The sequence below is a fragment of the Paramormyrops kingsleyae genome, chromosome 9, assembly GCF_048594095.1.
Source record: "Paramormyrops kingsleyae isolate MSU_618 chromosome 9, PKINGS_0.4, whole genome shotgun sequence".
Lineage (NCBI taxonomy): Eukaryota > Metazoa > Chordata > Actinopteri > Osteoglossiformes > Mormyridae > Paramormyrops > Paramormyrops kingsleyae.
In genome coordinates, this window is record NC_132805.1 from 6,584,837 (window position 1) to 6,612,715 (window position 27,879).

Consider the following 27,879-nt stretch of genomic DNA (forward strand, 5'->3'; position numbering starts at 1 on the left):
TTCCTCATTTATAGCATTTTATTTTATTTTCAAAAAAATAATAACTGAAAAGGTAAGATAAATGCTGTAAACAATTTCACAGTTTAAAATGATTTGCATAATAATTTTGGGCCAATTCCAGAAGACGGTTACACCACATTAAAAAAGTAAAACAACGGTCTCCAACCTTTTTACAGTGAGAGACATTATTATAAAGAAAACACTCTGGCAAGCTGCCAAATCGCAATGGTATCCATTCAGTACATTTTCACAGATAGTTGGAGGGGGGGATTATGCGATCAGCTAAAAATATCTAAATCTCTTGACGATCGACCAGTTGACAACCACTGAACTAAAAGATAAAAAACATTTATCAGTAAACAAACTTTCAAGTAAAATCAACCATTATAAAATCATTGCAGAAATGGATTATACTGATTGTAGTGTAGTGACTTCTCATTAAATATCTAAACTGCTGTTCAGTTTTCAGCATGCTAATAAATAGTTACAATAATCATGTATAATTTTAATAATTTCAAAACATTGAAAAAGTATGGCTGCATTATGAACAATATTGTTAAGACTTGACTGCTAATGAAGAGTCAACTGAGATTACACAAAATTCATAAAGGTGCTTGATTTTAAAATAAAGAAAACAGAGATAATGAAATGGGGAAAAACACCCAAATGTATATTCGGTAAAATATGTTGCCAGTACAAGTAATATAGTGGGAATCCAGTGCTAAGTGCAGGTTGACTCAAATTTGGTTAAACAGGGTTGCAGGGTTCAACAGAAGTAAACCATGTAAAGGTCTGTACTTAGACTGCGTTTGTGTTCATTTGGCAAATTCTGAATACATTATGTCACTCAATACTCACTCGTACCGAACTTAAAGTACAATATATCGTACCGTCTGTGCAAAAACATGGAAAAAAATTGCTTGCAAAAAGTAACCATATCAAAACCACGGTCAGATTTGTACAGCGTACCAATGTGAGACCAATGGAGACTATTTCTGTACAGACAATAGGTGCAGCTGGGTTCCCACACAAGACAGAGTCGGGCAGCAGGACACGAAGATGTCTGAGGGCTCACTTTGTGGAGCACCTTAAATCTAAGGATCTCCAGGGTCATCTGCTTTGGAGGGTTAGCACGGCAGTACTAGTGGAGAACGATCTATGAGAGGAGTCCAAGCCAAACCATCTTCTGTACAGTAAACAGTAAACTCATATTTCCCACTTAAACGCCAACTCCACCTTCGATTAAAGTATGTGAAGAGGGAACAGCTCCCCCTATTGTTAGTGTCCTGTATTTAACCTAAAATATCTTGCCTTCTCCTACCCATTCGGTAGATTATATTTCTATTTACCTCGATTCCTTTACCAAGTACAATGTCAGTTTATTATAGTGTTTACTAGGTTTGTGTTTTTTCCACTAGCAACTAATCCTCCCTGTTCATGTCTTACCAGGTTCACTATTTTGTCTGAAGATGCAGTGTCTAGTGTAATGTCATATGTCCAGTGTCACCACTGTGACTGTGTAATGACCATTGTGATTGTTACATGCTTTGTCCAATATATGTGTTCCCTCCTTTCCTCTAGCAAGAGCTGGTCTGCAGGTTGCTCTCAGTTAATATGGAGGTTATGCTGGAATGATCATAGAGTCCATCATCGTCGTCATCATCATCAGAGCTTAGGGTGCTGTGGTCCAGTGCTGCCCGGTGTGACTGCTGTGCTTTCCGCCTGAAAAACAATCAGTCACCATAATATGACTGAATACACACATTTCATGCATCTTATATAAAGCACATAGGTACCATGTGAAATAAACAGAACTATCAGAGGTGAAGATTTCAGGTCCAGAGAGTACAAATCCAGACCAAGATTTTGTTTCAACCAACCAGTTGAGTACTCTGTGACTGTGACTCTTTATACACAACCGGTTGGTTGAAACAAAATCTTGGTCTGGATTTGTACTCTCTGGACCTGGAATCTCCACCTCTGGTCCCTATATTGTATGATAGTATACTGCATGTTATTGAGAATAAATATAAAATGATTAAAGTGTCGTGGATCCTTTCAACAAAAACTTTTGCTGTTCCAACTTGAATGTAATTGCAAGAAAGCTTTTTATACTTAAATTAAACTAGTTAAATTAAACAATTCTGGAACTACAATTCTTCAGTTACGACTCCAACACAATGATGCATTTCAACACTCCAAACTGACTATTTTCAGAAAAGAAGAATAAGTATAAAATACTTGAAAACTAGTTTTGGATATACAATATTTGATGCTATTAGCAACTGCGACACTGGGAAGACAAACTCTTCAGAGTTAATCATCATATAAAAAACTACAAACCAATAACATGGTGCCCCCTGCTGGTCTTAATGTGTATAAAAGTCTCATCTAGGAATCAAATCTTCATTAAGAGAATACTTTTTACAGTTGCCTCTTCCCATTCGTGAAGGTTAGAGGTAGAAGATCCCTGTGAATGTGATAATACTTGTATCCATTATTGTAATGAAAAATCAACGCCACAAAAGTTTAAGTTATTGTGAGAAACAGGAGATTCGGCTAAAACGTGAGTGAGGCTGGCTGCTGAGACAAAGATGCGTGTCGGTCCCAAGCAAAGACTTTTAATATTGAGGGTATAGTATGCACTTACACTATTAAATATGAAATCACAGTAATATTTATATAAGATAAGATTTTAAGTGATCCAAAGCATTTTCAGTATTGTTTATATAGTTTTGGCAGATGCCTTGTCCACGGCCAACTCGCAAATAGTCAAAAGTGGGATCATCAAAATTCACCACTGTGAAGAGGTGACAGTATATTATCTGTTACTGTGATAACTATATCTCCTACTTTGAAGTATATTAGCACTCACAGCTGGTTTCCATGTTTGCTAAGAATTGCCCTTGTCCTACACACACCGGGGAACTGGATGCCTGTAGGGTACAAGACGACTCCCTCCCGATCTCAGCGCGCAGTAAAATCCAGTGTGTGCATGCAGTGCTCTGTGCCACAGCTTTGGACAGTGAGCCTGACAGATTTTGCCAATAAACACTTTGAGCTGAACTGGCAGGAAGGAGGCCTACTGTCTTCCTTCTGTATGTGCTGTAATCTGCCCTCTGTGATTCAGACAGAGCACAATGTATTCAACATTTGGGGAGTGATGCGGGGGGGGGTTTGGTTCCTCCATAAAGTGTTCAGAAGGCTTTGCTCACTTGAGTTCGGACTCCAGCGCCGTGACCCGGCTCTGCAGCGCTTCCTTCATCTCCAGCTGCTCCTCCAGGTCCCTGGCTGCCTTTTTGCGCAGCCCCTCCAGTCGCTCCACCTCCTCCTCGCCCTCATCTACCTGCCTCTTCAGAGCCTTCATGCGCAGGGTCAGCTGGGGGGGAGGGGGGGGGGTTAGGGCCATCACTGTGCTGCAGTGTGCTCGGGGCAGGATTAGCTAAGCACCACTGCTAAATCTGCATCCTGGTTTATTTTGTTTTATTGCATATGTAACATCCCAAGTTTCTATAAATTTTTATCTTGTTACTTGTTATTCTTCTATTGTAGGACTGTATTCTGTAATTCTACTTTAAACTCGTTGCACCAGCTGTAGGAGTCATAAGACACTTCTCATTATATGTGTACATCTGCGTACTATAGTGACAATAAAGTTGAATTGCATTGAATTAAATGGCTCATTGCAACTTTAAAAGAGGTAAAAACATTTGCAGATGAAAGTCTGGTCATAAATGCGGTTTCTGACAGCAACCCTCCCCCCACAAACAGAGAGGCCATTGCTTTGGGGTGTGTGAGTTCCTGTTCTTTGTGTCTGATGCCCTGCTTTCATGTGCCAGAATTTGTGTACACTGTTCTCTGTTCAACAGTCAGTGGATGTTTATACATTTATTTTTCAATAGAACTTGGGACAGATGCAGAACCGATCCGGTGTAGCTAACCGCAGAAAATACCTTTATAAATTTGTTTATGGCCAATGTGGACATTATATCCGTTTCGCCATATCCCGTTTTCTGTGTATGTACATTATCCCCTTTTCTGTGTATGTACATTATCCCCTTTTCTGTGTATGTACATTATCCCCTTTTCTGTGTATGTACATTATCCCCTTTTCTGTGTATGTACATTATCCCCTTTTCTGTGTATGTACATTTGCTTTCTTTATGGCAACAGGGAAAAAAAAAAGGGAATTTTTGTGTCGTTTCAAACAACGAGAGATATAGACACTAAACTAAGAATTTTTTTTGTCTGAGCAAAAATAAAAACATGGAAACTGAGTGTGCCGTGTATGGGCTCAGGTACCTGGTCTCTCTGGTCAGTGTGCCGTGTTAGGGCTCAGGTACCTGGTCTCGCTGGTCAGTGTGCCGTGTATGGGCTCAGGTACCTGGTCTCGCTGGTCAGTGTGCCGTGTATGGGCTCAGGTACCTGGTCTCGCTGGTCAGTGTGCCGTGTATGGGCTCAGGTACCTGGTCTCGCTGGTCAGTGTGCCGTGTATGGGCTCAGGTACCTGGTCTCGCTGGTAAGTGTACTGTGTATGGGCTCAGGTACCTGGTCTCTCTGGTAAGTGTACTGTGTATGGGGTCAGGTACCTGGTCTCGCTGGTCAGTGTGCCGTGTATGGGCTCAGGTACCTGGTCTCGCTGGTCAGTGTGCCGTGTATGGGCTCAGGTACCTGGTCTCGCTGGTCAGTGTGCCGTGTATGGGCTCAGGTACCTGGTCTCGCTGGTCAGTGTGCCGTGTATGGGCTCAGGTACCTGGTCTCGCTGGTCAGTGTGCCGTGTATGGGCTCAGGTACCTGGTCTCGCTGGTCAGTGTGCCGTGTATGGGCTCAGGTACCTGATCTCGCTGGTCAGTGTGCCGTGTATGGGCTCAGGTACCTGGTCTCGCTGGTCAGTGTGCCGTGTATGGGCTCAGGTACCTGGTCTCGCTGGTCAGTGTGCCGTGTATGGGCTCAGGTACCTGGTCTCGCTGGTCAGTGTGCCGTGTATGGGCTCAGGTACCTGGTCTCGCTGGTCAGTGTGCCGTGTATGGGCTCAGGTACCTGGTCTCGCTGGTCAGTGTGCCGTGTATGGGCTCAGGTACCTGGTCTCGCTGGTCAGTGTGCCGTGTATGGGCTCAGGTACCTGGTCTCTCTGGTCAGTGTGCTGCTGCCTCTCCTCATCCAGAGCGATACTGAGCTCCTTCAGCTTCCTCTCCAGACGACGCTGTGAGGCCAGCAGGGTGTTCTTCTCTCTGAAACACAAAGCCAGCACTGTAACAACAAACCGTTCCAGGGGCCACTGGCCTTGCCAGATGCAGACAGAGGACATTTCTTCCGCTGTCCATCTTAGAGCCTTTATGACTGGAGTGTGTGTGTACACTAAATGCCAGAAAAGTAGTGTAAAAGTGGCACAAAGTGAAAGTTCTGGTTTCTAGTCGAAAAGGCATTCTTAAGTTACTTGCCCACTTGACTAACACAGTAATGCAGTGCTAGCATGCCTGTTTTGAGGGTTTACCACCATCATACAAACACTGTGGCCCATAACTCTCCTTACCTCTCCTCACTGTGCAGCCGGTCCTCCAGCTCCTGAACCTTGCTTTCCAGTTGGGAGTATCCAGCTGAAGAGCGGGACTGTCCCTCCATGTCTGTTAGGCGGGATTTCAGATCCTTAATCTGAACAAAATGGGAGTGAGACAAATACCAAAGAAAAATAACCACATCCCCAAAAAGGAAGGGAAAGGGACACCATAGTGACCACACCCCCCAGGAAGGACACAAGGAGGTGTGTGGCTCAGCAGGCCCATAATCGAAAGATTTCTGGTTCAGTTCCTGTGAGCCTTTCAGCAGGATGATAAACCCCAGCTGTTCCAGGGACTGGCTAACCCTGTTTTAAGCACAGAATACTTGCATCTGCTAAATATTTTAAAGTAAATGTAAGGACAGAACTGACTTTTGCATCCCACTATAACTTTAAGTGACTATGTTTCCAACCAAAGGAGAGTTCCAGTTGCAGTTACGTACCTGTCGTTCCAGGGAGTTCTTGTCCAGCTCCAAATCCTGTTTGGATGACCTCTCCTGCATAAGCTCAGCACGCAGCTGCTCATTCTGAGCGAAAAGGGAGGGTGAGGACAACTGCTTTAAAAAAACTGAGAGCAAAAAGCACTTGAGTGTCCACTGTGACATTCCTGTGGTGTTCAGCCATTGTTGAAAACGAAGCAGTTTATATGAACTGCCTGTGGGTCTTAGGATAACTATTGGATGGGAAGTTTCTGACATGACTCTGATTTGACTAAAAGGAGGGATTCCGCTTCCAGGGGCATGGCCAGTTCTCACTCTGGCAAGGTCCATAATCATTTTTTAAAGTCTGGGTAGTCATACCTGGTCACGGCTGCGTGAAACACGATCCGTGAGCAGCTCCACGGTGTGTCTCTCCTCATCTACCTCCATCTGGAGGTGTTTCACCTTATCCTGACATAGAGAAGATTGAAAGGACACCATGACATACATGGGGCAACTGGAACCTCCTCAGCCCTTCACGCGATACGCGAAGAGCCTGAAACGCCTTACCTCCAAGCTCCGCACTTCCCTGCTCCGGTCCGTCTGAGAGCCACGCTGAGACTCCATCTCCGCCTCCATGTTTTTGAGACGACTGCCGAGCAGCTCCTTGTCCAGCTGGAGGGTCTCCCTCTCCTCCGTGGAGAGTGACAGCTCCTTCTTCAGACGGGACACCTGCAGCGATCGCCACACAGAGTGTTTTCTCTGAATCACTCACAGACTATGACCTGTAGAGGCCTCACAGCTGACAAGTTGGAGCCTGTTCTCCGATTATAAACCACGGGGGAAAAGCGAACATAATGGGCTTAGAGAAGCACAAACACTCTCTTGCTGCTCCATCTTATTGGGCCTTTCTTCCTTTTCTCCCTCACCTCCTCCTGCAGGGATCTCAGGTTACCCTGCGCCTTCTCCAGCTCCGCCTGCCGCTCCCTGCCCTGCCTCTGGGTGTCCTGCACCTCCTTTCTGCAGCGCTCCTTATATTCTTCCAGTTGGCCTTCCAGTAACCGCACCTGCTGCTGTGATTCCAAGCTCAGCTGCTCCATCTGGGGGCCACAGCACGGATTGTTTGCGAAGTAAAAAAAAAAATAATAATAATAACATTGAGATGTTTCAGACCAAATAGCAACAGACAGTTAAATACAAGTGTATTAACCTCCTTGGTTAACGCCCAGGGGCTCTGAATTTTAGGTCAAATCTGACCTTATGTACAGCTGTAAGCCCATATAACACTTGGACCAGTGTTCTGCTGCCATTTAGTGGATGAAATGAAAGAAAACTTGCACAAACATGCTTCTACTGTTCTGATTGCAACGTCAAGCTGTGCATTGGTGACTGTTTCTAAACCTTTCACACAAAGGATGTGAACTAAATCTGCTTCAGAACAGCAGTGGACAGGAGACATACCTTTCCTACTGTAGTTATGTTGATGTTTTCGTGTTAACGGGTTTGTTCCACACATCTCATTCACAGCATGTGTAGTGACACACACCTCCACGCATACTGAGACGAACAGCAGCTGCGACATTTACCTCCTTGTTAATTTTGTCCAGTGCGCGCTCCAGTGCTCTCTTCTGCTCCTCCAACTCCGTAGCCTCCTTGCGCTGCGCCTCCCTCTGTCGCTCCCGCTCCCGCTGATATTGGCTCAGCTCCTCCTTCTCCTGGCTCAGCCGAGTCCCCATACGCCGGGAATCCTCCAGCTGCATTCGCAAACTCCGAATCTGCTCCTCCAAAACCTGCTCAGTCTCAGAGCTTTGGGATGCGCTTGTTTGCAATTGTACCTGATGGACAGGCGGGGGACAGAGTACAGGCCACTGGCTTCATACGGACATGACTAATAGTCTTTATACACTAAGGTTACAGAAGTCAAAATATGCACAGTAACAATTATGTATATAGCATTTACTTAGCATGGTGGCCCTGAAGTGCAAAACACACACACAAAAAACTGAAAATGTAAAACTGTTTTTTGTGTGTGTTTTAATGTATTATTATTGCTTTTTAAAAGTATTTTCATAACTGCATTTTGCGTGCATGTGTCGTATTTTGCATTTGATGGCCACAGGGGGGCAGTATACACTGAGATAATTAAAGGATTTAGTTGTTTTTTAGCTAGCAATTTTTCTGACATTTAAATTTGTTCTTCCCATCAATCACAACCATATTGTCGATTCCACTGACACAAGTCCTACATAGTCTAACAGAAGTTTTGTGTCCATGTCAGTTTTACCTTGAGAGATCGCAGATCAAATTCCCACCAAGCTAGCAAGCATGAAACTTTTAGTGTTTTTGGCAGGCTGCGATAGCGGGTGGACTTGGAGGTGGGTCGTTAGCAGGCTGTGATAGCGGGTGGACTGGGAGGTGGGCCGTTAGCAGGCTGCGATAGCGGGTGGACTGGGAGGTGGGCTGTTAGCAGGCTGTGATAGCGGGTGGACTGGGAGGTGGGCCGTTAGCAGGCTGTGATAGCGGGTGGACTGGGTAGTGGGCCGTTAGCAGGCTGCGATAGCGGGTGGACTGGGTAGTGGGCCGTTAGCAGGCTGCGATAGCGGGTGGACTGGGAGGTGGGCTGTTAGCAGACTGCTATAGCGGGGGGACTGGGAGGTGGGCTGTTAGCAGACTGCTATAGCGGGGGGACTGGGAGGTGGGCTGTTAGCAGACTGCTATAGCGGGGGGACTGGGAGGTGGGCTGTTAGCAGGCTGCTATAGCGGGGGGGACTGGGTAGTGGGCTGTTAGCAGGCTGCGAGCCGTTAGCAGTTTGAAGCAACATGGGAATCTGGAGGTGGGCCATGAGAGGGTAGAGATCGCAGCTGGACTGGGTTGGTCCGATAACAGCTGGAGACACTGGGCATGTCTAACCTCCAGGCGGCCGTGCTTCTCCTTGAGTCGGTCATTGGCCTCCTGCAGCTCCTGCTCAGCGTCTCGGAGCGTCTGCAGCTCTGTCTGTGCAGCGGCCAGTCGCTGCCACTGCCCCTGCAGCTGCTGCTCTGCCTCGGCCACCTTCTCCTGCAGCCTCTCTGCCCTGGACTGCCACTCCTGCAGCTCCTTCTGGAGCTCCTCCACCACGGAAGGGTCCGGCCTCTGTGCGAGGAAGCGGGGGAGGAGAAAAAAGACGGGTGCAGCTATATTAAACACATATGACATATATTCCATTTCCAGAATCATTTATTAAATGCATAGTCAAAGCAAGCGAGTGGAGGCAGGGTGCACTTTGGATGGTACGCCAGTCCATCAGAGGAACACACACACAATCACACACTGTGACACCAATGCAGACCCACATCCACCTGATCTGTATGGCTTGGGACTGAGGGATAAAGCCAGAGTAACCAAAGGAAACCCCAACATACACAGGGAGATCAGAGGTGCAGCAGCCATCTAAATTGTACACAAGGGGTGGGCAATCTTATCCGCAGAGGGCCAGTGTATGCAGGTTTTTGGGATAACCTTCAGCTAGGGCTGGACAATTAATCAATTAAGAAAATGAATCAAAACTGACACTCAGAACCTCTAATCGATGTAATTTTACTCGTGTCGGTTACAGTTCTAGAAAATTCCAAAGTATGCTGAAGCATTAGGAGTTCCCTTTACTGGAACTAAGGGGCCTGGCCCAACCCCTGAAAAACAACCCTATACCATTATCCTGCCTCCACCAATCTTTACAGCTGGCACAATGCAGTCAGACAGGTAACATTCTCCTTGCATGCGGTAAACCTAGACTCCTCCATCAGACTACCTGACAGAGAAGAGTGATTTTGTCAGTCCTCAGAATGCATTTCCATTGCTCCAGAGTCCAGCGGAGCCCAACCCGTGACGCTCCCGACCCACTGTGTTTGAGCTGGGGTTAGGAAGTTTGGAACTCTGCAGTTATTGAGTCAGAGTGTTGCTGACTTTTATACACTATATGCCTCAGCACTCGACGACCTTGTTCCGTTATTCTAATTGGCCTGCCACATTGCGGCTGAGTTTCTGTTGATCCTAAATGCTTCCACTTTGCAATAATACCACTTATAGTTGACTGTGGAATATCTACAAGGAAGTAATTTCAAACTAACATATTTCAAAGGTTGCATCCTATGACAGCACCACACTTGAATTCGCTGAGCTCTGCAGAACGACCCATTCTTTCACAAACACCTATGGCAATGGGTCTGAATTAAACAAGTGAATTCAATGACTAAGAGGTGTGTCCCAATACTTTTGTGCGTATAATGTACCTGTAGGGGTGTGAGGTCATGGTGCTACCCTCTGAAGCCAATGTGCCACCTCACTATACATACAGTTCATTTTGATATTAAATGAAACATTTAATTTGTAAAACTATACCTGCTTTACTTTATCCAGTGCTTTGGCAAGATCCTCTTTGTCTTTCCGTGATTGGTCCTTCAGTCTGTCAATCTCGTATTTCTGGTCTGCTTCTTGCTCCTGATTTGTTTTCTTTAGTGAAAGTAACTCCATCCTTTTTTTGTCACACTCCAGCTTTTGCTTCTCCAGGTCAACTCTGGCCTGCTTCAGTTCAGCCCGACATTTTTCCAGGTCCTGCAAACGAAGAACGTTTAGTCGCTAAGCGAAAGGTACTACGACATTATGCGATGCTTTGTCATGTTGAATTGTGTCAAGAGGACGCTGACTTATGTTTGTTAGGTTTGTGTGTGTGTGTAGGTCATTTTTACATTAAATGATGGGGACCAAGTCTCCCCACAGTGTGATAAAAATGAATGGAGAGTCCCCACAAAGATATGAACACACACATGTGCAGTGTGTGTGTGTGTATACCTGTGTGAGGGTGTTGATGTGGCTGGGATCAGGCATTTGTTCCTTCATTGAAGTCAGCCTGTCCTGTAGCTCCGTAGTCTCCTCCTCTAATTCCTCCTTCTCCAAACGAGCCTGTAGCAACCTGCATAACATAAATACCAGTCAAAAATCTGGACACTCCTAATTTTAATGCATCCGTCTCCATTTTAGCTATGTCACCTTATAGTAAAAGGCCTCGAAGCAATGAAATAATTGATATCAAATACTGCAATGACCAGGAGAAGTGTGCAACATCTCAAAAAATCTCAAATATTACACTCTTCAGCACCCTTTTTGCTTTGATGACAGCACTGCAGACTCATGGCATGGATGCAGCCACCTGGAATACAATCCCAAAGGCGTTCTGGACACAAGCTGCCTATGTTGCTCTTACTTCTCTTGATCCTACTCATCCCAAACCATCTCTCTAAGTTTAAGAAAGGGGATTGTAATCATCTGTCACAGCACTCCATCTATGTCCTTGTTCACAAGATGATACTTACTACATAACCTCGAGGTGCACTTAGGTTTATCCTCGTTAAAAAAACGAATGATTTTCGGTATATTTCAGTTACATACACATGCCCATACACACAGCAAAAGGTGGTAGACATTTATATTACAGTATACAGATACCCAGCATGGTTGCTCAAGGAGTAGCACTATAGCCTTATACATCTAGGTCTGGGAGTTAGAATCCCGCCCCAATTTACCCCATATCACGTGGGCTTCTTCCAGGTGCACCTGCATCCTCCCGCAGTGCAAAGGACACACCATTAGGTGAATCAGCCTCTCTAAATTGGCTGCAGCATGTGCCTGTCCTGCGGCATTCCCATCCAGGGTGTTCCCCTGCCTTTTGTCCTGTGCTCCCTGGGATCGCTCACCCATAACTCAGTACTTGATAAGAGGTTAGGGCATGGATGCATGGCTCACAGACAGTAACTGCTTTTCAGTCCGCAGCGTGTACACAGTGAAACCTGCTGCGTCACTTGGCCAGGGTAGAGCACAGTAATTTCTGAAGGTAATTTTAATTCCAGTTTTAATTCATAATCACGCTAAATTTTAGTAGAGTGGGGGAACACCCATGTTGTGACTAACCCTACAGCTCTGCTGTGTACTTTTCCTTCTTCCAGTTACTTATTCAGATCAGAAACTCAAAATAAATATATTCTTAATTGCCACAAACTTGGAAGAAAATAAAAGCCAGATGGTCTCTAAGTTAAAGGACAGCCTAGAATTTGACTATGCCGTCAACACACAACCAGTTAATAGGATGTCAGACATGCACTGTTACAGTATATACTCTTTCCATGTTATAATGGAAACTTGTATTGTTATTTATAATTGTTCACTAAACTTGCCGATGATTAACAAGGACAAAAAATCTGAAGTTTATGAAATAAATAGAAAAGTGGTTTAAACCTGTGGCGTGCCAAAGCTTTTGACTGAAATATAAAATTCACAAAACATTGGGAGATGGATACGAGACCCACATGAAAGAAAAAAGCGGCATACAGGACGTGCAAGCTGCTCAATCTACAGAGGGGTAGTGTGGCCGAGCGGTCTAAGGCGCTGGATTAAGGCTCCAGTCTCCTCGGAGGCGTGGGTTCGAATCCCACCACTGCCAGAGGTCCTGCTTTTACGTATACGTCCAATAGCATGAGTCTGTGTCTGGCCTGACCAAGTACAATGATGCATAGTGTGAGGGTTTGGCATCAAACATCTTTTAGGAAAGAGATCATAAAATTTGCAAGGAAAAGGTACCAAGTTTAAGAACTGCCAACATGACGATGGTAAGTCCTGTTTCGTGGGTAGTGTAGCTGAGCGGTCTAAGGGGCTGGATTTGGGCTCCAGTCTCTGCGGAGGTGTGGATTCAAATCCCACCACTGCCACAGTTAACTCGTTACCAGCATGGGTCTCTACATGCATTAAGGATCCTTAATAAAACAAATAAAATAAAATGTGATTTACTCCTGTGTTCAACCATGACTAAAGACAAAGCGGTGCATCTTAGGATACCCAATGGATGTAAAAGCTGCTCATATGAGCTGGAGTAAGGAAAAGGGAGGGGTGGTGTGGCCAAGTGGTCTAAGGCACTGGATGTAGGCTCCAGTCTCCTTGGATTAAAATCCCACTATATGTATGTATGGCCCTACATGAAGTTTCCTTGACAAAAAAAAGCATGTGGGTGTCCAATGTGATTATTTTCTGTGTCCTGAGTGGTATGGGACCGGTGTGAAAGAGAATGTGGTGCATATGAAATGTCTCTGTGTCTTTTGTGGCTCCACACATAGTGATGATGGGATTCGAACCCCACCCTAAAAGAGGGTGGGATTCGAACCCCACTGTAAAAGTGTGAGGCAATGGTGCTACCTACTGAACCACCGAGCATTAATCTCCTCCTAAGACGTTTTGTATAGATTATTTCCCTCTGTGACCATTTCAAAGGACCAGGGTGCATGGTGTGCATGCTTATGAGAGGAGTGATCGATGTAAGCATCGGTTAGTGACTAAACTCACTCCTGCTTGTTGCTCCGCAGCTCATCTCGGGTGGACTGGAACTGCCCCCTCCAGTGGCTGCTCTCCTCACTGCAGTCCTCCAGCTGCTGCTGAAGTGCACGCATGGTGGAGTTGACGCGCTGGCGCTCCGCCTCAATGCCGAGCTGGGACTAAAAGAAGGAAGGGAATGTAGCCAGTCACTGGGGTATTTGGCCGAGTGCCCCAGAAGCTATTTCTATGCCAATCAGTGGGTTGGTGGAAAACTATTCCTCTAAGTTTGATTTCTGCACCATGTCTCAGAGATCTAGATGTTCTTATCTGCATAAATTTCTCCATTTTTGGATAAGCCTTCATTTACATAGGTAAGTTTACTGAGAACCAGCCGCCAATTACACTGTACGTTAGACTAGGGTTGCAAAATTCTAGGAATATTCTTGTTAATTCCCATACTTTCCCGTTAATTCGCATGGAAAGTTTCTAATGTGGAATATTTCCAAAATTCCCCAGCTTAACTTCCCATGGAACGGAAAGTTTCAGGAAAATTTCCAGAAATTTTCCAGCCCTTTGCAACCCTACGTTAGACTAGATTAGATTAACTTGTATGCATGCATGTATGTATAGCATGGACGAACATACATCAGTGCAAAACAAATACGTAGCAAAGACAGTACACATAATGCATGGTTGCTGAATGCTGAATACTTCAATAATACTCACTTACTGTATGTGCCTCCATGCTTGTCATATACAAAGTACTCAGACAGAAAACCTATATGAAGCCCCCCATGAGTGTTCTCACCACTGAAACCTGCTCCATGCTGCTCCTCAGCTTCTCCATGTCTTGCTGGTATTGCTCCCTCAGAGCCTCAATCTGGCTGTCGTGAGAAGACACCTCGTCCTTCAGCACTCCCTTCAGGGCAGTGAGCTCTCGCTCACGCTGCCGCAGCGCCTCCTCCTGGCGCTGCCGCACCATGACCGCCTCTGCCAGCTCCGCTCTCACCGACATCAGCTCCTGAAGACATGGGTAGGACAGGAGAAAAACGGTGTGGGCATAGAAAGGAAAAGTGAATAGATGGATATTGGGGTCACACATGGAGCCTTGAAGAGCATCAGGCCTCTGATATACATAGACCAGGGCACAGACACATAAGGGGGCCATAAAGGTACCGTGTGCAGAAGGTCCAGCTGCTCTCTGCCATCTGACTCCCTCCTCAGCTCCTCCTGAAAGCCAGCCATCTGGTCCTCCAGGTCTCGAACCCGTGACTCAGCAGACTCCCTTTCAATCCTCAGCTGTGTGAGGCTAAGGGAGAGGGACCCAGGGCATGAAGCTGGAGATGTACCTGCACACATTGAGGTGCTACAAAAAAAACACTGTAAACAGAAGGGTGACTCCTCCTCTCTTACTCAGTCTGGGCCTGGTCCAGCTCCGTCTTCTTCCTGTCCAGGTGTTCCTTCAGCTGCAGGTTGTCATCCAGACAGTCCTCAAGCTCCGCCTTCAGGTTGCGATCTGTGCTGGCTTTCTGCGTGTTCTACGGCGAGAAACCGCCTCGTCAGAGGGAAGATCACTGCAGCACTCACACAAAACCCTCCACCTCAGCATCCACGAAGAAGTGGAAATGTGTAACCCAACGAATGATAAACAAAATAAACCATGAACTGTAACTGCGATCCTCGCCAGGATAAGCAGCCTGAAAATGGATGTATGCGCAAATATTCATGACCACAAGAGCTCACGTGAAGTGAAAGAATGCCTGTCCATTACAGGACACAGCCACACACACCAGCAATCTGAAGATCCAAACCGGCCTAAGAGCATGTCTTTGGGCTGCGGAAGGAAACTGGAGTACCCAAAGCAAACCCGCGTGACATGGGGAGAACATGCAAACTCAATGAGAGACCCCTGGATGTTAAATTTGGTGTATATATACACACAACAAATCACCGACTCCTTGGCATAATGACAAAGTCTGGTCGCTGTGTGACACTTACGTAACAGAGCTCTGTTTGCTTCCTGTCATTTTAGGACACCAAAAAAAAAAAAAAAAGACTGACAGCCTGCTGTGCAAGCAGGATGTTCGAGCCAAAGTAAGTGAACTAAACATAAGTCTGTCTCTGTCTGTTCTCCTTCCAGCCATACTGTTAGTCACTCAGACTTACTGAGGTGCTACATAATCCCCTTTCAACTAGGACAGTGTTTTCCAAGAGGGAGCAAAAATGTGGACCGTCTGGCAGGGAGCTGGGAGGGAGCAAAAATGTGGACCGTCTGGCAGGGAGCTGGGAGGGAGCAAAAATGTGGACCGTCTGGCAGGGAGCTGGGAGGGAGCAAAAATGTGGACCGTCTGGCAGGGAGCTGGGAGGGAGCAAAAATGTGGACCGTCTGTGGGTTCCCAAAGAGCAGGTTGGGAATCACTGAACTAGAATGCTTTTAATGGGCTGCCCCCTCCCCCCCCAAAGTCTTTCCAGAACACCTCAGATAAACGATATTACTGGCATCTTTTAATTAATGTTCCGAATGCCCAGAGCAATTATGTTGGATCAAAAAATCATGACTGCCTATTCCATAGGGGCCCAGCCAACACTGCTCAGTGCAAGGTTCCAATGGCCCATTTCTCTAATTAAGAACTCTAATTAGGTTTTAATTAAGGTCACCAAAAAGAGTCGGTTGGGTTAAGATTGACTGGGTTTGAGGTAGAGTCACAGGCATCTGCAGGACTCCTGGAAAGTTTCCCTCTCACCTCCTGAGCATTTCTCCGCTCCAAATGCTTTTCTGTGTGGCTATTCGTTTGCCTCATTTGCCATGATGTCACTGCACCTGTGCTCAGCACCCCAAGGTAACCCATAAGCACATGGTACCAAAACACACCGATTACCATGGACAAGAACCATCCGGGCTTGGAGCTGATCGCCAGCCAAGCCCCCTAGTGGCGCCATCCGGGGTTGCAGGTGGCGACTGAAGCTTGCTGTTATTCACTGCGTCCCCAGAGGCAGTGGCAGTCAGTCAGCTGGGGACCACCTCAGAAAAAGGCGTCTTTGTTCTCAGGAGTAAAGTGCTGCCGGGATGGCCAAAGACGGACATACGTGACGGACAGTCAAAGCCCAGGCCTGCCGGTCAGAATCCCTTGGAGGTCATGTCATTTTGAATCAGAGTTAGCCTGTCTCTCCTATGGCATGGTACATGACTGGGTGAGGTGCACACTGTGGCGCCCCCTACAGGCACTCACCCTGCGCTCCTCTTGGAGGGCAGACTGCAGGTCTGCCAGCTTCCTCTCCAGATCCCTCTTCTCCTTCCTCCAAGCCTCGCTGGGAATTTCACTAGCGGCTCCACTGGACTGATACGATACGAAGGGCACACAGGTCACTTTTACCAGAATGTACATACTAACACAGAGATGTTGTTTCTCTTATAAACACAGAGCGTACATGGGTCACATGTCACCACAGACAGGCATATTCACTACACACAGGTAAATCATCTTCTCTCTCTCTCTCTCTCTCTCTCTCACACACACACAAAATGTACCTTCACCTACAGACAACTATATCATTTCTGTCACTGTGCAAAAGTTCACCTACAGAACATAAATTATCCAAAATAATGCTTAATACCCACCATGTATTATTAACTGGGTTAACTAAACCAAGGTCTCAACTTTATGTACTTTATCCACAATAATAAAGCTCGTACCCTCAATCCCTGAATCTTGTCAAAGACTAGGTCGACTTTGCGTTTGGTGGCTGAAACACTTTCATTGTTCCTTAGAAATGGAGAAGGAGACAGGAAAAAACAGATGTTATAAAGGAGACCATTGATACAGCCCCCACCGGCCCCCAAAGCTACAACATCACCTGACTACAGCATCGCTTTATCGCCACTATCAGTTACGGCCATTCCTGGACCAGAAGCGAGAAGCTGCATTTGCCAGTAACACTAGCTGGTTACTGGATAGGCCAGGAAGGTCTGCATTAAGCTTAAGTTGGGGATACAGTCCACCTGCGTGGGTTCTGTTACGTCTGTCATTCCAGAGTCAGATCGGACCTCACCGAAAGTGGGGCGCCAGGGAACTCTGCAGCCATGTCTCACGCCAAACATCACATCCATGCTGCTCGCTCTTACCCATCTCTCAGAATGGTGTAGATCATCTGCTTCGCCTTGTCTGCTTCCCCCAGTGGCTCCAAGCTCTGGTCCTTGTCCTTCAGCAGGTCAGGAGTTGCCTTGGAAACAGATTACATGATTGCCAAGGTAATTCAGAGACCCCAACAGCTGAGACCGATCCGAAAAACACACAAAAACTAAAAAACTGGGGAGGCGTCTTAAGTCGCTCAGTCAAGTGTCTGCTCATGTCATCTTAAGCTTTATTTGCCCATTCTAATGCGACTCCATATACCCTTGTGTCACCTGGAAATGTGACCATTTTAGGAAGAAGCTCGTACTAACAATTACGTAACATGTGGTATATTACAAAGAGCCATGGTGCCAATGCAAAGTAGAGAGGAAATTTTAGCACTTCACATTCTTTTATAACCTGCTCTCTGTTCATATCCTCTCATTTTGAATTCCTTTTTTTTCCTGAAGTCTTTGATCTGGAACTACTAGATTTACTGGAGTTCAAAATAATCCTATAATGAGCTCTTACCATCTTTACCACCCTTTCATTGTGTCCTTCATACACTGCGTATTTTTTAAGGATAGGTGTTAAACTATTTACTTGCTTCTTTTCTTTAAATCAGAGATCTAAAATACAAATCCTATCAGGTTCCTGGGGCTTGTCTGAGCTGGGCTTGTAAAATGAACCCCATAGTAAATCATTTTCAGGTATACTTAACAAAAATAAAACAAATATTTAAATGTATTAATATTTTCTGATTCTTCAAATTATCCAGCATCACACCTCTTCCAGTCCATTTAATGCTTTTTCTTCCCCAATCATTAAATTTCCCAGAAGCTCTGATCCACTGCAGGGTTAATCTAAGCCAGGGTGCAAACCCAGAATGCACTGCGCCCAAGGCACACTACTGAAGGATGGGGTGCCATCATATGGGAAACATACAGGCTCATTAGGGGAAAGGCACATTACAGCCAACAATGCAGACAGACAAACTGCAAGTCTGCGGACCAGGAGGAGGACAATGGAGGAATTCCATATAATATTTCTAATCTTTTCTTGGGTCAAAAGCCTTTTTAAAAGTATCTGTATTGTATACTTGGCATTCTGCTTCCCTATATTTTTACAATTTAGGGCCAAGCTCCTATAGATTTAGTTCATAAGAAGTACCAACACATTTTTAGTGACCCAGATTCACTAACCTGTGTGTCTGTCTGAGTGAGTGGAGCGGTCTCCCTGGCAACAGGCATCCCAACAGATTGGTTGTAGTTTGGCCTCGAAGCCGGCAGGGCTGTCACCTTGGCCACAGATGCAGCACTCCGCCCCGGGCTACTGTAGGGGGAGGTGCTGGACGACAGCGGGGAGCTGTGGTGGTCTGGGGGGGACGCCGAGACGGAGGGCGACACTGATCTTTCTGACACGTTCTCGTAGGCGTCCAGACTGCGTACACGCCTGCGTTCCTCGGAACTCAGCCGCTCCAGAGCTCGGGGGCGCCCCCTGGCTTGATTGCCGAAACTGCTGCCGTCAAACTGGTTGATAAGTCGGTTAATGGGCGCCAAGGAGTTTGTGTCCACGACATTACTGGGCTGCTCCCAAGCACTACCTGTAGATGGCACTGGGAAAGCCTCCCTGGACCTGTACTGGGTCACCGGTCTTCCTTCTTCTCCATCTAAAGACCCATTGAGACCTGCCTGGCATGATCCAGTCCAGTTGGCCCGGACCATTCTATTTGAGAGCATGGGGTTGGATTCCCTTCTGTCACCTCTTACACCAACAGCCCCATCCAAATTTCCATAACTTCCCGAGTGCCCATCCCCTGGGGGTCTCCTTAGGGGTTCCTCATAGTCCTCTGTGGGTTCCCTTTCCAACAATGACCCATGGGAACGTGCACGGCGGAGGTTGTTCCCCTCAGCGGACACGTGGTATGGTCCGGGGGCCTCTCCATCCTCGTTAGTCCGGGGTAGACTATTATAAGCTGGGGGGAAGTTGTAGTCTCGGGGCTGGCTTCTCAGTTGCACCCCAAAGGAGTCCCCCTTCTCGCCTCCCTTAAGGACCACATAGGGCTGTCCCGCGATCCCCTGCACCCTGACCGCCACACCATACTTGGAGGAGGTGGTGCTGGAGGTGCCTTTGCTGCTGCTCCCCCGAGACCTGACAGGAGCGCCCCCTCCGGTGTTGTGGAGGTCATTGATGAAGCGGATTTGGACCCCATAGTCCAGCTGAGACTTCTGGTCCGACGAGGCAGCACTCATCCTAAAGCCGGATAGAATACGTAATTAGAATGCAGGAATCCTGAGCCACATACACATATTTAAAAAAAGTCTAAAGGATAAAAATTATGGGTTCATTGTCACAACAATGAATACCTGTCTTTGATTATGATCTTGCGAAGACAGAACAAGCATGATCACAAAAAGCAAGTAATACCAGCCAGTATCAACAAGAGCGGTAGTTACTGGTGAAGGGAGCCGATTTCTGAAAACCAGGAAAGGTTAGCTGAAAACATTAAGTCGCATTGTAGGGGTACAGAGACAACGAAAGGTCTTTAGAAGCAAACGCAATGGGAGCAGATGTATTAGGTTAAATACAAGCTGATATCCGCAGAGCAGTGAGTTAATGCTACTCACTCAGCCACCTTAAAATTACTGAAAAACTAGAGGTTCCGCTGCTTTTCCCCCTGGCTTGTGCATTATTCCCAGCAGCCAGGGAAACATATCAGGCACAAGATAAGAATATGCATTTGAATAAAACTAAGTACCACTTGCCAGCAGACAAAAATTAAATATTGGCCAAGATTAAATTGAATACATCACAATGTTTTATTTTAATACCATATGGACAACAAAAATTCAGATTTCTGTGACAAAGCTTTCGGGGTACCCCTGTCCTGATGAGAGGAGATCTCACGTTCATTTTGTGGGATTTCGTTATGATTTTTCTTATTCTGGTACATAGTCTAGCAGTGAGTAGGTTTCTATTAATAAACAGGGTGAAATTAGCCAATATTTTAGTTGAATAATGCTAGAAAATCATTGCATTTCAATAGCTTATTTCAGTGTGGTTTTTTAAATGAATAAGGACAATGCACAATTTGGCAAAAAGAGTAAGAAATATCCTTTACTTTTTGTGAAAACAATATTTAAACATGACATTTCTGAACAGACAATAGATAAGTCGAACCTGAAGCTTTTTGGGCCAGTTTTTACACTTTTCCCCAGTCAAATATGCTCACCTCTCGGTACTGAATGAAATTAGAGGTTCAGAGATCTACCGATTCCTTGAATTTACTTCTGGGAACCAACATAGGAATCTCAATCTGTCTGATTTTTAATTTCTTGAGATACATTTAGCCTAACTGCACAAGCATGCACACACAAAGGCCTCTATAACTGTGCAGAAGAGAGAAGCAGCATTCATGCTGCATGGGGCAGAGCTACAGTTTGGCATCAATGCAGCTAAAACTAACCAAAGCATGCGGGGTGAGGGGGGGGTCACCTCTTCAGTGTTTATACTTTAGGGCTGTGTTGTGATTGTGATGGTTTTGAAATGAAGGGAATAACTCATTGAGACGCACACACACAATTTTCATTCAGAAGACCCAAAGGATTCAGTCTCTGCAGTGTAGTTGGTCTGAATTACACACTTGGGTGCAGCTCTGTGTTTCTTCAGTTTATTATTCTGTTTGACAGATTAGAAATTTCTTTACCGTGTATTTACACAGCACAAACATGGTCAGACGCAGCACTGGTCAATGACCATTTACTGCAGCAACAGTGCGGTGTCCCTGTTACAATGCCAGCATGTTCCAGAACACCGATGCTGCCGTATTTACCTCTGAGGAAGCCAAGGCTAGCAAATGACACCAGGTTTAACAATTTGAACAGCCCACCGGGCTAAAAACAAGCAACACTTGCACGAGCCACTGAACCCCAGGGACAGACTGGCATTCCTAAGCCCAGCGCGTCACCCTGGGAGTGCACTGCAGGCTGAATATGTCATACTCACACGCTAAGGCGGATGCACCAATGACAGAGAAGCCTCACGTGCCCTGACTCCCTCTCCTACTCCTTCCAAGTGAGTCACTAATTGAGGAATGAGGAAGCTGGCAGTGGCCCCAGGGGACTGCAGCTTATAGTCCCTGTGCCATTTACCTTGAAACTAGTCCTGAGGAGGACTTTGCCTGCGACCTTTGTCAATCATTAACCCTGACACACGCATGCATGCGCATTCTCCCTTGGCACCTGCGGGCAACAAGACTAACAGGGAAATGAGTCACAGAAACCAGCTTGAGGAATCGACAAACTCTGTCCTTGCTGTTCCTGCTTACTGACTGCTCATGCACACACCTCCTCCTGTGTCATGCAAAAGGCCGCAATTGCCCTGCACTGGCCCCACTCATCCACATTCCTGTCTCACTGTTAATCAGCCCTTATTTCCCTTTTACCTTCTTTTAAAAGCCACATAAGTATTAAATCGGTGCATTTTCTGTATAGCGCGTGACAGCTGTCACGGTTTCACAACATGTCCACATGCTACAAGCCGTGAGCCACCCAGATTCATTGGTGTCCCACCGCTTCGTCTCTCCCATGTTCTCCCCCTCCCACTGGATCCCCATCCCCACCTTCCAGGAGCCTCCCCCATTAGAAGGGAACCTCGCCTCCACATTCTGCTGGACCGGCAACATGTACGACAAACATGTACGGCACACCGTGGAGACACCCATATACGGCCCTGCAGCCACGTGTGGGACAGTGCAGGAATTACAGGTGTTCCCACATGGTGCAGACAAATTCTGTGGGCTAAAATTTCCTTCAACTTCAGACTTTCCTCCAGAAGTTCCACAACTACAACATGACAAGCAGGCGCTGTGTGGCTCAGAGCCTGGGATAGGCCTCTGTGCCTGCGATTGGAAGGTTGTTGATTCAAGCCTATAAAACTATAAAAAGAGCAAGAAGAAATATGTGGAAAGAAGCATTCCGATGTATTTGTATTTATGGAATGTAAAATAAAGCATATTTGCTGCCTGGGCAAGCCTTTATATGCAGATCCACTTATACAGAGATGAGTAGGCTAGGAAAGAATGCTTTAAAATAGTCCAGTTTAGCCCAGCCTAAACCGGACATCTTCTACATGATGTAACATAGACTCCTCCCTCCTCAGTGTGTCCATGTGCCAATATGTCACTGAGGGCAGGAGCCTGGGGCACACAGCAGCCCTCAGTGTGCCTCGGGGCAGGAAGGGGAGTGCAAGACCCATCATATTGTCCAAACAACATGGAGCAGAAAATGAGAGCTGTGATGCCTGGAGCTCTTCCCTTTGGACCTGTCCCGCGTGCTGACCCATCTCTCTTTTGTGCTCATGGGGCTTTGTATGGTCGTTTCCTTTTAATTATGCAGTTGGAATTCCTTGGTCTTTCATGCCAGTCTGTCCCAGTGATTTATGTCAACATTCTGACATGCTTAGATCACAAATAACGAATATAGCAACAAAAAACCTTATGTAACTCATTACAGAAACCAGGCCGAATCTGAAATATTATGCAAGAAAGATTGAACTATCTATCAAACAGTTAAAACACAGTTGAACTGTAAACAGTAACCTCCGAATGACAAAACAGTGGCTGAGCCAGTCTGCAGGGCCTAAGAATACATACATTTTAGAAATTATAAATATAACCTGTGTGGTTCAGTGGCTGGCAATGTCACCTCACAGCTCCAGAGGCAGGAGTTTCAGTCTCACCATTCATGTTGCATGGATTTCCTCAGAACACTTTGGTTTCCTGCCACAATCCGATAACAAGCTGGAATCTCAAAGTATGTGTCCTGCAGTGAACCAGTATCTCATTCAGGGGGTTCAGTGCTATGTGCTCTAGCCTTCCCTCTACTGGATTGGCAGTTAGAAGATGAATGAATGACAAAGAAAAAAAAAAAAACACACGTAAACAAAAGCCAAGCAGCAGTACTTCTACAAGACCTGGACCTGACTAATCACCACTGCGGCTACACACAATTCTGCTATTCTCAAGAGGATGCCGAAGTGACGTTGCTGTAGACCATCAGTCACTGTGTGGTGAATCAGCAATCAAGAGTAGGGAAGCTGGATTCATTTGACGGAAATGAAGCGCCGCAGATGACACCTCAAATCAGCACTTTCCAAATACAGTAGAGAACGCGCCATATAAGAGACAAATCTATAGTTACTTTTAACTTCTGATAGTATAGGACAGATTTAGCCCACATCACCTCAGCACTAATCGCGCCCACAGTGTACCACTTGGTCTCACGCAGCTGAACTGGCTTTTGTCTTGGACTCGGCATGGAAGAGTAGGGCAAAGAGCACAAAGATGAATAAATGGAGTTTAAAAAAATGAATCTAACTGGTCCTGCTGCCCAATAACTTCCTGTCAGACCCATAAACTGTGAACATTGCACTGTGTCCTTGTAGCTGTTATCTATAACTTAATATTGTGCTGCATAAAACATGACATTATGATTGAATATATTGTTAAATTTGATAAAGGACTATTAAAAACTATACATACACATGCAAGACGCAGCCAAATTCCTGGAACTCTCAAACAAGAGATCAACAGAACCTTAAAATCGCCGGTCTCTCAGTCAGGCTACAACTCTTGATCGAAAAAGGACTGGCCTCCAAGATTCCAGTCCAGAACTTATCAGTAACACACACAAAAGAGCTCTCTCTTCCAGGGCTGCCTGTCTTCTTGATATCCAGTGCAGTGTATGTTTACATTATTGGAGTACAAAGGGGTGTTAGGGTTAGGGACCTGGAAGAGGACTCAAAAATTCTCACAGTCCATTACACTCAAGTAGTTACTGGATCTAGACAATTACCTAAAGAGCCACTGGCTCTGAAACTGAAAACATAAAAACATCAGGATTTGAAATGACAAACGGAGCCTTAAAACAAGAATAGATCAAACAACAGTTGTTAAAATAACAAGATAAGTGTCTCTAGGAGCAAAACCATACAGCCGCCACAATAATTATGTCTCCGCTGCATCACATGTTGTGTGAAGAAGAGTAATACATGAAGGGCACCATTTTACATGCTGACTACTTATGGGAACACGGTGCAGCATTTGTAACTTATTCACTCAGTAAGTTTGTGAACCAAATGATAACGATTACACTTTTATTGATCCGTGTGGGGAAATTCTCTTTTTACCTCCCATCTTGTCCCCTGTAGGTGAGAGCAAGCTTGGCGGGCGTTTAGGCCAAATGACGTGCTGAGCCCAGACTTGAACCGACAACCTTCTCAGCACAGCCACAAAGGCTTAGCCCACTGAGCTACACACCACCCACCAATAATAAGGTCACTTCACATAAGATATTATTTTTTACCATTATATACAGCATAAGATTACTCATTTGTCAGAACCTTTGGTATTCACTCTCATTTTACAGAGTTTTGGTTCCCATGACAAAACTACTCTAGCTGATATAAATGGTATATATTTTCAAAAAAACAAGTCCTGTGCAAGTATTCTTAATAATGGAGATTGTGCCTAATCAATTTAAAAATAAGGTAAGAGTATTTCAGGCAGCCTGTAAGATAAAATGTTAATTATGATACACTTATCTTATCACACTGAAGTTCCACCAGTTTAACTAATAGTTGATGTACCATTTTCAAGGAAATTGCACAAAAAAAAACAAAATAAGGATCATGTTTCCAGGGAGTATTCTAAATTACAACGTAGGTATCCTGGTAGCAGGGGTGAGCATCGATACCTCAATATTGATACTCAAGTTATTCATTTGGTATCAATTACCATTTAAAGGTATTGATTACAACTGTCAGATTTTCCTGATGGTATTCATAGTATTCTTAAACACTTAAAATTCACCTCAGCACTTTTTGTAGTTACACTTATTCAAAATGTATTTATCTATCCCAAAAGCCCACCACATTTACGATTATTTTAAAGCATCAGATTAAATCATTAAATATATTACCTGTACCAATTACATTAAATCTGATTTTATTAATAGACATAAAAACATGTAATATTCCCCAGGTTCAGCAATGAAATGTACAGTACTTACTAAAATATACAGTAATCTTTACAGATTTACAGTCATCATGATGGATTCATTTTTCTTTAAAGCTCTTCTCAGGCCATTCTATCTCCCTCACTCACTTCTCCCTTCTGCTTGGTTTCACGGGAAAACAATCAAGCATTTATTTCACACAGATTGAAAAGTGCCTCATTGGCATAACAAAAAAGATCTCCAGTGGACCATATAGAGAAGAATAATACACTCTTGCAGCTCGAGACATTCCTCATTTTTTTGAAGGAACATCACCGGCAGTGAGATATATTCATAGTTGTAACATCGTGCTATTTGTAACATTCTAACAAGCTGGATTTCACAGAAAAAATAACGCTGGACTCCAGGCAAAGCAACTGTAACAAATATTACAAACCATCAACTATTACCATGATAAATAAACTACCTTGTGTAAGAATTTTAAGGGACATAGTCCAGGCATAAAGTGTTAAGTAGGTAATAGCCGATGTCCAGGTGCACATGACTCCTGATAATGTGAAGCGAGCCCCCCATGACAATACCGAGCCGGAGCCGCGCATCCCAGTTCCCGCTCAGCGCACAGAAACTCGCACCTTCCTTCACACGCGCACGTTCACTTGCGTCACACCAGGGACTGAGAAGCTCGAGAGTTCGAGCGAAACTCTGGTATCTGTTACTTTACCGAGTCGAAGTGTAGGATAGATGCCAGCGTGCAAGCAGCCGCCTTCGGGCAAGCTGACAAGGTGACACGAAATAAAGCGGCCAATATTTAACAAAAACTAAACTTGCCTCCTTCTACTTGGCTAAAGTCGCGCGAGGGTGACGTACTGTACTGTAGACAGGTGCCGCGATCCCTACGCCCTTCTCAGTCATAGCTCACAGACTATCCCACATTCTGACAGCCACAATAATCACCAGTTATGCAAGTATTTGTTTTAAGGATGTGTCACCATGGATGTCTAGCTCTCCAAATAAGCAAACAAGCTGACGAACTAAACAACAACTTGACAACTGTGACATTTAACAAAATAAACAATACTCTTGAATAAAATAAGCAAAACTGCTAGTGATTTACAGACGAGTTACTACAGCAGAAAGTCAACTTATTACATATGGCGTAAACCTATTACAAGATAAACAAACAACTAGCAGCAGTTTATCACTGCTAGTGTGAGAAACTTAGACATCTACTGTACCTGCTGTTAAGTTAGAAGAATCCGTATTCTTTCTCAGTGTTTGGTCCTCTGTGGTACCTTCGGTTAAATGAACTTTTAGAACACCTTGTATTACTTAAAATATAATAAAACTCCAGCACCTCAAAAATAAAATTACTTCTACACAGAAGAACAACTTCGCTTTTGTAACAACCTGTTACCTTTCGTACCGATAATAGTTATCCCGCCCAGTTTCCCGCCCCTTGGGATCATCCGATTGGCGGAGTGCAGTTTAATGGGCGGGACTTTCAGCGAGGCATTCGGTTTGTATATTGGTTGAGGATCGACGTCAATCTCCTAAAATTCACGCTGTGGGTGAAAATCCAGTAGTTTTTTAGGCTTTCAATCAAACCTAGTACGGATTCGGCAGACCGTGGTGAATTTCGTGGCTCCTAATTATTTGTTTTCCGATACTGTTGTATGTTTGAGAAAGTCTCCGTTTTTGAGGCTTGTCTGAGAGATATTATTTGTTAAAAGCAAAAAGAAATGCAACACATAGTATAAATACGGTATATTTTCAATTCAACAATATAAATAAATCGTTTTAATCCGATATATGTACACATCTCTATAGTTTTATACTTTGTTTTCAATATATGTACAGTTATAGTGTATAGTTTTAAAACATTATAATATAATAGAATAGAATAGAATAGAATAGAATAGAATAGAATAGAAAATGACATAACAAATGTAGACAAAAATATGAACAAACATAAATAGCATAACACAATGAGGTAGTATGCACTGATGTTCTGGTGCAAAATGACAACAACATAAGGTGCAAGGGAAAAATAAGAGTGACAGGGAGTTTATAAACTTCCATTTCTTGGGGTAGGGGTTCATTACATGTCAGTCTGAGGGAGGGGGAGGAGGGGTTATGACTGTCTGTGGAAAGAAGCTGTTGTTTTAATCTGTTTTGGTCCTAAATGTTCTGTATCTTTTTCCAGAGGTGGAGAACAGGTGATGTCCAGGGTGGGTGGGATCCTTTAAACTACAGCTGGCTTTCTTTTGATGTCGGCCGGTGTAAATGTCTCTCAGTGAGGGTAGGGTAATGCCGAAGACACGCTCTGTCGCCCTCACCACTTATTGCAGGTCCTTCCTGTTCTCTTCCTTGCAGGCCGTGAACCGTACCATGCGGCAGTAGGTCAGGAGGCAATCTTTTGTCGACTGGCAGGTGATGAGGG

At 45.0% G+C, this 27,879-nt stretch overlaps 1 protein-coding gene and 1 non-coding gene across 2 annotated transcripts; one reads left to right on the plus strand and one right to left on the minus strand.

The window, feature by feature from the left end:
- Positions 1 to 26,876, minus strand: cgna (cingulin a). The gene is made up of 21 exons (XM_023843227.2): positions 26,675 to 26,876; positions 18,627 to 19,677; positions 17,436 to 17,533; positions 17,007 to 17,076; positions 16,543 to 16,650; positions 14,726 to 14,850; positions 14,489 to 14,621; positions 14,121 to 14,333; positions 13,343 to 13,491; positions 10,805 to 10,925; positions 10,355 to 10,567; positions 8,888 to 9,109; positions 7,563 to 7,811; positions 6,906 to 7,076; positions 6,547 to 6,708; positions 6,358 to 6,447; positions 6,001 to 6,084; positions 5,534 to 5,652; positions 5,123 to 5,231; positions 3,216 to 3,379; positions 1 to 1,722 (listed from the first exon to the last, which is right to left on the minus strand). The coding sequence occupies exons 2-21, from the start codon at positions 19,674 to 19,676 to the stop codon at positions 1,578 to 1,580; spliced, it is 3,795 nt and encodes a 1,264-aa protein (XP_023698995.1). The 5' UTR covers position 19,677; positions 26,675 to 26,876; the 3' UTR covers positions 1 to 1,577.
- trnal-aag (transfer RNA leucine (anticodon AAG)) lies at positions 12,368 to 12,449 on the plus strand. Its single transcript has one exon. It is a non-coding gene; the product is annotated as a tRNA-Leu (tRNA).
- Positions 26,877 to 27,879: the final 1,003 nt, after the last annotated feature.

What these genes read in the sequence shown, in the direction of transcription:
- cgna (XM_023843227.2), bottom strand. Translation starts at nt 19,676, where the DNA reads ATGAGTGCTGCCTCGTCGGACCAGAAGTCTCAGCTGGACTATGGGGTC. An exon ending in TACACCATTCTGAGAGATGG is followed by an intron (nt 17,077 to 17,435) that starts GTAAGAGCGAGC and finishes TCCATTTCTAAG; the next exon opens with GAACAATGAAAGTGTTTCAG. An exon ending in CACTGGATAAAGTAAAGCAG is followed by an intron (nt 9,110 to 10,354) that starts GTATAGTTTTAC and finishes TTCCTCGCACAG; the next exon opens with AGGCCGGACCCTTCCGTGGT.